Source organism: Poecilia formosa, unplaced genomic scaffold, assembly GCF_000485575.1.
Source record: "Poecilia formosa unplaced genomic scaffold, Poecilia_formosa-5.1.2 Scaffold398, whole genome shotgun sequence".
NCBI lineage: Eukaryota > Metazoa > Chordata > Actinopteri > Cyprinodontiformes > Poeciliidae > Poecilia > Poecilia formosa.
Genome location: NW_006800337.1, coordinates 146,345 through 158,289, shown reverse-complemented (window position 1 = coordinate 158,289; position 11,945 = coordinate 146,345). Strand labels below are relative to the sequence as shown.

Genomic DNA, 11,945 nt, shown 5'->3' with positions numbered 1-11,945 from the left:
TTACCGTCTTCACATTTTATGTGATGGACAAAGTANACAACATGTATGGTTAAGCATGCAGAATCCACACAAAGAAGAAGCCAGGATCTTCTTTCACCAGGGGAGCAGTGCCATGAACTGCACCACCACAAAGTTCCCAAACTAAAAAGATTTATGAGAAACAGCATCATACATGCAGTCAAACATGGTGGCAGAACCTGGAATACCTGCAGCAAATCCTAAAACAGAATGTCCGACCCTCAGTTTACGACTATGAAAGGCACTTTGGTTAACTGACTCAGGCTATGTACATATGTACATTGCATGACACTTTTTACCAGTAGACCACTTTCTACTAGTGTAGTTCAGGTTGTATGATCCATTTGTTTCAGAAAGTATTACACTTTTTAAACCACACAGCTTTACCGTGTGGAGCAGCTGTTACCATCTTTAGTTTGAGAGTTAAAACTTAAAAAAAGCTACGAAACGTTGCACTAAGTTTCTCTCGAGTGGAAGATCTGTGCCTTTCGTGTTCCAGGTAGTGTTACACATGCATGACTCAGTCTGTCTGTGATGTTGAACCCAGAGGTGTGTGTCATTCCACCAAATCTAGGAAGCTGACAACTTCCAAGGAGAGGTGAGAGGGCATTCTGTGGAGGCAAAGCAACAACTACAGCTTACACTGGGGAGTGAATCATCAGCTGTGACAAAAAGCCCATAAACTCTGTGCTGGTTGAGTCTCAGAATGAGTCAGTGAGTTTCATTATGAGGAATTCTACGATGGCAGAGGCTTCAGGATATAACTATAACTTAACACCCTTCAGTTTTTACCTTGTGTAGCCACTTTAAGACAAATCAGGACGAAAGAGTGACGTTAGTAACTTTGACACTAATGTCTTCAACTACCATCCGAACAGAGAAAGCAGATGTCAGATTATCCTACCAAAGCAAGATGAAAATAATTTATATTCTAAACCAACTGACCTGATGTTTCTTGATCTCCTCTCAGCTCCTGTGCACGGTGGTGGCTGACATCTCAGCCCGAGCTTTGACCACATCCACCGCAGACGACCAGCCCCTCCTCTCTCCACGCCACTATCAGCACACAGACCGGGACTCTGGCACCCAGCTGGTCTGTGACAAGTGCCCAGCAGGCACCTACGTCTCCGTCCACTGCTCTCCAACAACAGTGAGGGAGTGCAGCCCCTGCCCCAGTGGCACCTTCACACGGGGCGAGAACGGCGTCCAGCAATGCCACCGCTGTCGGGCTCCGTGTCCCGCAGGCTTCATCGAGAAGGCGCCATGCATGGCCACCCAGGACCGAGTCTGCACCTGTCCGCCCAACACATTCCTGTTGAAGAGCGGTGGTCTGGAGTGCAAGCCCCACTCCCTGTGCCCACCCGGGACCCGGGTGAAAAGGCGCGGCAACGAAAAGGAAGACGTTCTCTGCAAGCCGTGCACGAAGGGCACGTTTTCTCAGGTGGAATCCAGCGCCATGAGTTGCAGAAATCACACAGACTGCAAAGCTCTGGCAAGGCTGCTGTTGACACCAGGGACAAGACAGACGGATAACGTGTGTGGACCCCCTTCTGCCACTTTGTCATCTGTCCCCCCGACCACTCCACTGGGGCCTGCACAGGCTGTGTTTGTTCAGGAGACGATAATGTCATCGGTCTCCCCATCGTTGAATGGACATGAACGTAAAGGTGAGGCGGCCATCATGCACTTCTCTTTTGTTGAGAAGAATTCCTATTCAGATTAACTTCCTGTTTTTTTTTGTTGTTGTTTTTTTGTTTTTTTTGTCTCAGTAAAATCAAATCCCTAGAGGAGAAATGACATGAAACATAAGTGACTGCATTTGCTAAGAAAACTTGTTTGAAGAATTAAAAGTGTGGAAGTTTTAAGGTTCACTTACCACTAAGAAAATGACCACAAACAGTGGAGTGTTTTAGTTCAAAGCCTATTTATGTTAAAATGGCCCAGTCAAAGTCTAAACCTAAAAATGAAAAACTGCAACGAGACTTGGAAATAGACTCTTGCGTATTCTCTACATAATCGTTGGCTGACATGAAGCTATTTTGAAAAGAAAAACCTTCCGTGTCCAAATGTGAACCAGTAGCGACATTCCAGCAAGTGCCGACAGCTGTTGCTGGAGTTAAAGCTGACTTTACAAAGTCTTGACTTAGGAAGGGCTTCATAAAAATGTATGTCACATTTTTGTTAGTAAAAAAAAAAGCTTAAAACTATGTGTGAGCTAATTTGCTATTACATAAAATCCCAACAAAGCACATTGAGGCCTGTTGTTGCACATGAAGAAATGTGGAAACATTTTGAAAACTGTTACATGGCTGCAGGTTATGTATTTTTTTGAAGTGCTGCATCCTCATTGCACAAATGCCCCCCCACCCCTCCATTGTCTCATCCAGGCTAGAATTCTCATAGGTGGGATATCTGTTGGCACGGAAACAGCAGGCTGCCCCTCTATGCCAGGAATGATTGCATTTTCAAGGGGACTCAAGGTTGTTTCTGTCCTCTTGTTTCATCTTTCTTCTTTTCTTTTTCTCCTGTTGGTAGAGAAAAAACCCTCGGTAGTTCCCCTACATTTTCCCGTTGGTTTGCCTGACTCGTCATGTCCTTACCCGTTCTTACGTCATGCTCGTCTGAGCCAGCCAAGCAGTCATTTCTCAGAATCAACCATCCATAACTAGCATACCTCTCCTCCACTAAACCCCCCACAGCCATAATACTGTCACTGCTGTTTGTGTTGGCAGGGGATCGATGGCCTTTGAGCCAGTTAATTTGACACCGTCTGAGCTGTTAGAACCATGGGGGGGGAGTGGTGGGGGCTGTTAGCTTACACCTGCTATTTACCGATGGTAGAGGAGGGGGTGGGTGGTCACCCTCATTCAGAAAGGAGAGGAAGATTAGATTGAGTTGTAAAGTTTCTGTAGAGGAAGTCAGTTTGTTCCTTTTTTTTTTTCTATAACTCAGATAATTGGAGGTTACATCACACATCTCCTAGCAACCAGAAATGTTCAGCAGAGATGTTACATTGATTGTTATATCCACCTTACACAGTGTGGGCTGCAGGCTTTTCCAGGCCCTTTAAGCCAGAGCCGAGACTTTAACTTGGTGATTTCAATTCATTAAATACATGGAATTTAACACGGAAAATTTTTTAAATGCAATTTGGTCGTTTACGTACAAAAGCCCAGAGGAGGAACCTTTGTATTGTGTTTCTGGTACGCCTGTAAATCTAACGCACAAGCAACATTTGCAAACAACACTGACGGACGACAAAGCTGCTTCTCTTGGCCTTCTGGAGGTTAACAATATTTTCAAAAAACAATCTGATTGGACTCTGGAAATGTTGTGCTAAAAACAATTAGCTTATCAGTGAATCTTTTGTAGCTTAAAATAGTGTTAGAACAAGTAAAAGTCGAAACATGATTGGTGCCTCCAACGTCCTGTCTGTCTAAATAATCAGCTCCAGTAACATTAAAAAAACCAAAGTATGCAGTTGATTTTTCAGTATTAAAGTTTAATACTGAAAAATCAACTGTAATTTTCATAGTGGCAGATTAAAGAAAAGTAAGAAAGAAAAAGATATGTGCTTTGGCCGCTCCAAATTAAATTGTTGATGAGATTTGTTTGTTCAACCCATCATGGATGAATTTATTAGATTGATTTACTGCTTAAATATATATCCAAGCTGATCTTTTTACACTATAGAATGATTATGCAATGAACTTCCATAACTTTTAAAAACTTGCATTAGATGCATTTTTAAATGAATTTTCTCTAGTCCACTTGGAGTCAAACTGTTATATACATGACACTTTCAGTCACATTTAGACATATGTACATGCTCAGCATGTACGCTTCTGCCTGTCAACTATAAATGCCCGCAGCATAACAAATAACTCATGATAATAATAATAGCAATACATCAATACCAAGCCAAAGGTATTTTTTATTGACATATTTATGTGGTTAGCCCTGAAAACTAATTGGATTACTGTCAGTAGACTCAATTTGGACTAAAAGCTCTTAGCTTTGTCCTTTGAGACTCATAAATCTGGAGCCAAGCAGTTGTCCAATAAATAGAAATTACTTAGTTTTACACTGCTGGCACAATTAATGCAAAGTTCTCCATTATGGGACATCTGCCACACTGGCTTTCACTTCAACTTCTTTTGATTGAGTTGATACTTTTTTTCTTACAGTTTTTGGTTAGGAAGATAATCAAGCCACATAACCTGTCATACATTTGACAGCTACATATTCAGAAGCGTGTATGTATAAAGCCAAAGACTCTGAAATGCCCCAACACCTTCTGTTTCCCTGTGTTTGTCACTGAGCGCTTTCTCTCCCTGCTTTAGAGTTCTGGTCAAAATGTCACTTTTAATTTCTGGATTAGAGTCACACCTGGGCAATGTTCTGCTGATGAGAGGATAAATAGGATTATTACACATCTGAATGACAATTTAGAGATTATGCAACTCAGCTCCCATCATCATTAGGGGTGCTGAAGCACAGAAAGCAGCAGGGAGGTGCTGGAGATTGCATCGATAATCAATGGCAGGAAGTGACGCACTGACATTGACAAACCACTTTTTCTTTTCCATGCCTGGAGAACACTAACTCTGCAGCTGTTGTTAGTGTTGGGTGCAACACACCACCCTAACTGCCCCTCACCTAACTGATGAGTCCAGCACTGACTGTGAAGTGTCGGTCAGGACGACTTTTCAAACTGTTCCTTCGGCTGAGTCGAATCCTGATTAGGTGTCCCCTGGCTTCAATTTAATCAACAAGCAGACTGTGGTGTGAGCAATTTTGGACTTCATCTGCTGTGTGATTACCAGCCGGGGCACATTGGGGCTGGAGCAAAGCAGTGGGAGCAGACAGAGATTAAGGGTCCTTGCAGTCCAGGGAACCCAGCTGCAGCTTGATGGTTCATATTTTGTGTGACGCGTGTGTTTTGTTGTCTCCAAATTTAACTTCTGGGGACAAGCTCATTGGCATTACAGTTATCTTTTTTTTTTTTTTTTAGTTTTTTTACTCTGCAGTGATGGTACAAATTTGAAATCATTCTCTTGCAAAGCCTGAAATGTACACTCAGTAGCCACAGGGTATCATCCTGCCGCACTAAAGGAACTCAATGCATTGATGCACCTCAATTCGAACATCAGAACGAAAAAAAAAAGAGGTTTCAATTGACTCAATGTGGCATAGTTTCCTGCTTTGAGGAGACGATGAGCAAAACTTGTTTAAAATAGCAGAAAGACAGCAGTAGTTTAAATGACCACTATTGAAACCAAGCTATTTGGAACCATTTCTGAACATACATTATGTAGACCTTTTGAAGCAAGTTGCAACTTGCACCGGTTAATTTTAGGAGCTTGGGGCAAAAAAATAATAATCAGGCTTCCCAAAACTGGACAATAGGAGATTGGAAAAAGTTTTTCTTTCTCAATTGTTGCTAAGGGTTGCTTTATACCAATCAAACGTCACTTAAGCACAACACCCTACCTGAGTATTTTTATTAACCTGTAGAGTGACACCTTTTCCTGATTAAGTATCAAATATTTCTCCATAGCAGTGGTCTCAAACTCCAGTCCTCAAGGGCTGGTGTCCTGCAACCTCTAGATGTCTCTCTTCTTTTAAGTTTTATTTGTGGTTGACAAAGTTACTTAAGTGCATATACTGCCACTTACTGGACTGGAGTGAAGATGTTCTACACACTGGAATTAAATGGCTGAACTGTGTCACTAGCATGAAGCCAAGCTCTACAGAGCTCTGCTAATGAGCTAATATTGATACCAGCTGGGCTGAAAAGTTGAAAGACACAACTTTTGGAGTTTGAGACCACTGCTCTACAGTCATGTCAGCTAATTGATATGCTCAAAAAAATCTAATTAAATTCACTCAATTGGACATATGCTTAACCTAGTCTATTAAAACATAAGATATCGCTATGGAACCCTGATCCATGCGAGCAATCGATGATAACCAAGAGTAAGTTCTATCCAGCACCAGCACTCTTCCCCTATTGATTGTTTCATTTTTTTTGGGTTACTTTTTTATAAAATATGGCGCTAACCATCTCAACACCTCAGAAGTAGTAGGCTCTTCCTAAGTAAATGCTGCACACAGATAAAGGAGAAAAGAAGCTACCACTGGTTACCATGCTAGTATCCCAGATTGTTTGCTTGGATGAGGATTTCCTCCTGTAATACCTTCTGTTTTCATGATCAGGGCGAGCATATTTCAAATTGAGTGAATTTAATTCCCTATTTCTGTGTCTCTGTTGCTTCTTATCTCTTGTGTACCAGCTCTGTGTTCCTTTTCCTCATCTTATTACTATATCTTTGTCTCCATCAAATCCATTGTCAAACATCACAGATCCCTTGAGCCAGTCAGCAGCCATTCAACTGAGGAAAGCTGTAGGCGGGGAAGACGGAGGAGTGGAGTTAATGCTTACCCATTCTGGCGTTCCCACCCCACCAAATCAGGAAGCGTCATGGACTCCCTTGTCAGTGGCTCGAAAGCAAGCCATGGATCTCAAGCAAGAATTGGGCAAGTCTGATGCTGATCCTGAGCCTGGGGCAAATAAACCAAGAATGGAGGGTCCAGTAGGCCCAGAAGTAGTTAGGGTTGGAACAAGCATCAGTAACGTGGTTAACTCGGGGAATGCGGGTGAAGCCTCCAACTACTACAGGCCCAACCGCAGAGGGTCACCAAGGCCGACCATGCACGATCATTTTGACATCAACGAGCACCTGCCCTGGATGATAGTTCTGTTGCTCCTGCTGGTGCTGGTCGTGATCGTGGTGTGCAGCGTCAAGAGGAGCTCTCGGGTGCTGAAGAAGGGCCCCATGCAGGACCCAAGCAGCATCATGGAGAAGGCAATTCACAAGAAGACATCTGGGACTCCAACACAGGCCAGAGAGAAGTGGATCTACTACTACTCCAATGGCCAAGGTAAGCTTGTGACTTCTTCTTTGAGTTTTAGCATTTAGCCTACTGTTCTAACTCTGATGGGTTACTTTTTAGCCATGTATAAATATCTATGTATATGTGTGCCAAACACGGAACAGGTACAAGTAGTTCCCTTTCACATAGTTGGTGCTGATGATGGATAGGAACATGTCTAACAAGTATCAATGACTCCACAGTTGGGATGTTCTTGGAATCTCACCAGTGATGCCTTAATCTGCTTCACAGTTTTAGCTTTCATGAATAAATATTGAATTCTTGCGGCACACTCGCGGTTCCACTCAAGGGTCACGACATGCATCTGCTGATGTGGAACCATCTGTTGATGTGTTTGAACTGCTGTTAGCTTCTAATCCAATCAATTGTACCCCTGAGCACATGTTGTGCAGGGCGGTGGTTACACAAATGAGGACATGACCCTGTTGTACCACCCTTCTGTTGCTGTCCTCTCTCAATGTCTACACGCAGGTTCACTTCCAGATCTCAGTTCTCAAATTTCACCTTAGCATGAACTTTCTTTTCTGCTTCCGTCACCTTCATATCGGTCCTCTTACTCTTTTCTTTTATAAAGTCTTCCCAATTCTACTGATTCTCATTTCCTTTTTGGTTTCCTTCTTATAGCCTCCAATATTCTGTTGCTCTATTTTTGTCTGGTTTTTCTGTTGCACACGATTCTTTCCTCCTTTCCTTTTCCAGTTACACTCACTGTTTCTCTTCTAAAATGTATTTACTTCTGTTACATTCTATCAACAGATGGGGAACATGCTTTCTCCACCGCCGAGGTCTCAGTTTCCCTCTTAGACAAAGAGAGGTGACCCAAAACTAAGGGACACCTCTCGGTTAATACACTCAGGTTTCCCCTTTGAAAGTTAGTGTGTATGGATGTGTTTGTGTGTGTGTGTGTGTAAGTGTTTGTTGTAGAGATGAAGCTGAGCCACCCGCCTCTCTCACATTGTGCTCCCTCAGTGACAGCCCACAGAGAACTGGAATAATCTGGTTTCAGCTGAACCAGGGTAGTTGTTTGGTTGGCAAGGCACATTATTGGGTCGATCGGGTCTCTTACGGGACAACAAAGAGATATATGGAGAGAAAGCAATGAGGAGAGTACACCAAACAGTACGGTGGCGTGTGTCAGTGTGAGTGTTATTGATGTATGTCAATGAAATTATGTTTCCTTGCTGTAGTTTTGCTTTGCAAGAAGATGTATAAAATTTGAAAAAAAAAAAAAAGACCCAACCAAACACAGTGATAAGAGGACTTCGGTTCCGGTCTTGTGTCTGCTGTGCTGATTGTGTTCAATGGTTTAGAGTTGCTTCTATAGTGCACTGTCAAAATATATGCACAAACCACAAATTTTACCGTCTTCACATTTTATGTGATGGACAAAGTAAAGCATATGTTCGCAGCAGTAGGAAAGTCACATACTCTTGAAAATTTGTTCAAATTAATTCACTTAGCCAGGTCTTTATAAAAACGAATATCTCTGTGACATTGTTTACAATATTATTATTGTTTGAAATAACATCATACACATGGGACCGGCTTCAGAAAAGTTTTCAGTTGCACAAATCCGCCCTTGAACATTGTTTTAAACATGCCAAACCCATAGGGGGCAGCGTAGCACAAAGCTAAAACCTACACCAGCCAATCAGAGTGCTTCAAAACAACAACAACTTCCTGTCAGGAATTAAACATGGTGCCAGGAGGCTCATTTGCGTCGACAGATATGTAGGTTTAACTACTTTTAAATAGCATTTTAGACAATATAGTTATTAAAACACGTGAACTGGGAATCATGCCAAAGCAAGAAAGTGAATAAATACAGAATTTTCTCAAATGTAGATGTGGCTGGGTGTGGACATGGCAATATAATAAAAGGAAGTTGACTAATGTCTGAAACACTTTTGAGATTTTTATTTTAAAAATCTATTTAATACACGTTTTCCATTTCACTTCTCAATCAAGCAACAATCTATGTTAGTCTACCTTTTCCAATAGCGATAAAATATGTTGTGTAAAGTAGGAAAAAAAAATCTGTAAAAATATCATAAGTACCAAAACCCTTGCAAAGTATCGATCAGTAATATTGAAAGTGTGACCTGATGAAATGTGTTTGTGTCACAATGAAAACTGAGTATTAGCAAAGGAAAAGCTTTGGAGGAATTGTTTTCCACCTCAACCTTTCTCTTTATTGCACTCGTGTGTTTTCCCGATGTGTGTTCTCTCCTGATGAGTAATGCCGTGCCCATATGCATGCACTTATGTGGAGCTATATGTATGCACATGCAACTCAAACAGCTAGTTTACGCTGCTATTTACTCTCTGGAACATAAAACGAAACTGCTTCTTAATCCTTCCAAGGTGCGTGGCTGGCTCCCCTTGAAGGTTGTAATCCACCTTTACTAGAGCAGTTAAAGCAGTCGGGCAATAAAGGCGAAAAGAAGGGGAAATGTTCAAGCATGGATCACACACATGCACCGCTTGGCATTCGCTCAGAGCCGGCCAGGAAATGGTGAAAAATGCTACTTCTCCACAGTAAGGCCAGGCAGGGCTTTCCGGGGCCCCGGGCCAGGCTTGTGTTGCTGTGATGAGGGTGGAGCCATCACACAAAAGGAATCACAAAAATGTCTCATAAAGGTTACATTCAAGACGTTTACAAGCCCTGAAACTTTTGAACATTTTCCCTCAACTAAACTCTACGATATGTTAATTTCCTCTGTGTACCTTCCTTATTGTAGCTATATAGTAATAAAAAAGAACATTAATGTTGTCATTTGATTCTCCTCGGGTGTATCTTGAGGCTCCATAGCAACTGGACGAGTGTAGCCATCTAATGCAGAATCTGTTTGGTTGATGGTTGATTAAAAGGTTGTCGCATGAAGTTAGATTTTCAAATTATATTCAAAATCACTTTTGTAAACGTTTTTGCTCAATTAACTCGTTATGTGCTTTACTGAAGGGATAGTGCTTACGGGTTTTTGATTTGAACAAAAATGAAATTTTGCAACAAATTGATTATATTTGACACTTTATTTTGACCCCAAATCACAACTATCCTTGATTTCCAAACATTTTTAGACATTGTGATAAACACTGAACAAATTATCTTCGGCAAATTTGATAACCTACTGAACTTGTAACAGCCCTGGCTATCTTGCTAACATGAATGAAAAAAAAGTGATAAAAATAATAATTTGAGTGTGTTTATGATTGAGTGAAAATTCTGAAAATTCAAAGCCAAATAAAGGCTGGTTTAAGTGGCCAATGGCAATTGCAGTGTAACTACAGATACTGATGATCATTTAATACGTGGTGTTGTTAATCCAAAGTGCATTGACGTTTGTGTCGCTCTATGTTGTCACGGGAACCATGTAGTTTTCTAGCAACCACTATGTCTGCATATCATTCAGGTGTAGTACAACAGCCTCACCTGAGTGTTTTTCTTGAAAGTAGGATGTGTTCAAACACCAGATGGGAAACTGCTCTGTGCTGGTATAGCATTTTATCAAGTCCATAGGACTCCAAAGCTCATTGACCCATTCATACACATTCACACACCTATGGTGGTAAGCTACTGTTTAGCCACAGCTGCTCTTAGACAGTCTGACAGAAGGGAGGCTCCCGTACAATCAGCATCACCGGATCCTCTAACCACCACCAGCAGGCAAGGCGGATGAAGTGTCTTTCACCTGTTATTCCTTCTGATGCCCATTATAGTTTTGCCAGAACCCTGGGTGTGTAAACATTGGTCCTGAATGAACTATTCCTTCTGGGTCTTTGCTAGAGAACGCATTTCACATCGTACTTTATGAAAAACACCAGCGGTGTTCGAGGTAGCAGATTAATCCTGGAAGTAAAACTCAGCACAGAGGCACCGTCATACCCTTAGGAGAAGATCAGGTGGGTGTGGTCTTGAGTTGTGTTATTTAAGGCATACAGTTCCAAAGAAAGATACGGAGGGAAACGTGAAGAAAAACAACATTGTACCTGCCCACCATCCTTCCTCGTTAAACATCCACACCTTTAATAATGCCAAGTTCCACATCCAAAGCCAGCGGGGAGCCATGTGTTTGACTACGCGGCTGTGTGCAGTATCAGGGTGGGCTGGGGTAGCCTGGGACTGATTGCGAAGAGCAGAATTTGAGGGGGTTGTTGCCTGGTTGGAGTTTCGCAGCGCCTGCTGTGCTACCACACAGCTGCACACACATTTCATCAATTTAGTTTTGTGTGTTCCTGAATTAACGGGAGAGGACTATGTCGTGAATAATTCAACTGAATGGTGTTTGTTAAGATGCTGACGCCCTGCTTCAAGTCCTGCTACAGACTAGTACGGGGTACGGAGCTGAGGCATCGTTTTGGGTCTGTTTATGTCAGTGTGGGGTTTGAAAAGTTAAAATGTGCTTAAAAAACACTATTTCTGGATAAAAGTCTGTTAATTTGTTTAAAAAGTAGTAGTAACTATACAAAAATGGTGATATAAGTAATTATTAAATACAAAGATTGGTACATTAGCAATTTAGCTTGGCATGGTTAGCATGAAGTAGAGACTTTGATTGGGCATGCAAATTTTAGCATGCCCAATCAAAGTCTCTACCTCATGCTAACCATGCCAAGCTAAATTGCTAATGTTTCGCAAATTTGCTGCAAATTTTAGCATACCCAATCAAAGTCTCTACCTCATGCTAACCATGCCAAGCTAATTTGCTAATGTTGTTAAAATTTTGCAAAACAAAACAAACTAGGCGTGTTTCCACCTGCTGGTTTAGACCAAATGCTACGCAAAGATCTAAACATCTGACATCTAAACATGTCAGATGTTTAGATTATGCGTGGCTGTAATAAACAGGAAGTAGGTTAGCATGGACTTAGCCTGGTCATCGCCTTCTGTACGCAAGTCTGCTCAATTTTAATCTCACTTCCCATCTGGTAGAATTCCAACCGGAAAAGTCAAAGAACAGAAGGAGTTG

At 41.8% G+C, this 11,945-nt stretch overlaps 1 protein-coding gene across 1 annotated transcript in view; it reads left to right on the top strand.

Moving 5' to 3' along the window:
- Positions 1-982: 982 nt before the first annotated feature.
- Positions 983-11,945, top strand: part of LOC103154739 (tumor necrosis factor receptor superfamily member 21-like) — a gene marked incomplete at its 5' end in the record, with an annotated part of 29,943 nt that continues 18,980 nt past the window's right edge. The window contains 2 exons of the mRNA XM_007576132.1: positions 983-1,685; positions 6,385-6,963. Coding sequence (XP_007576194.1) covers positions 983-1,685; positions 6,385-6,963 — 1,282 coding nt within the window. The remainder of the gene's footprint in view (positions 1,686-6,384; positions 6,964-11,945) is intronic.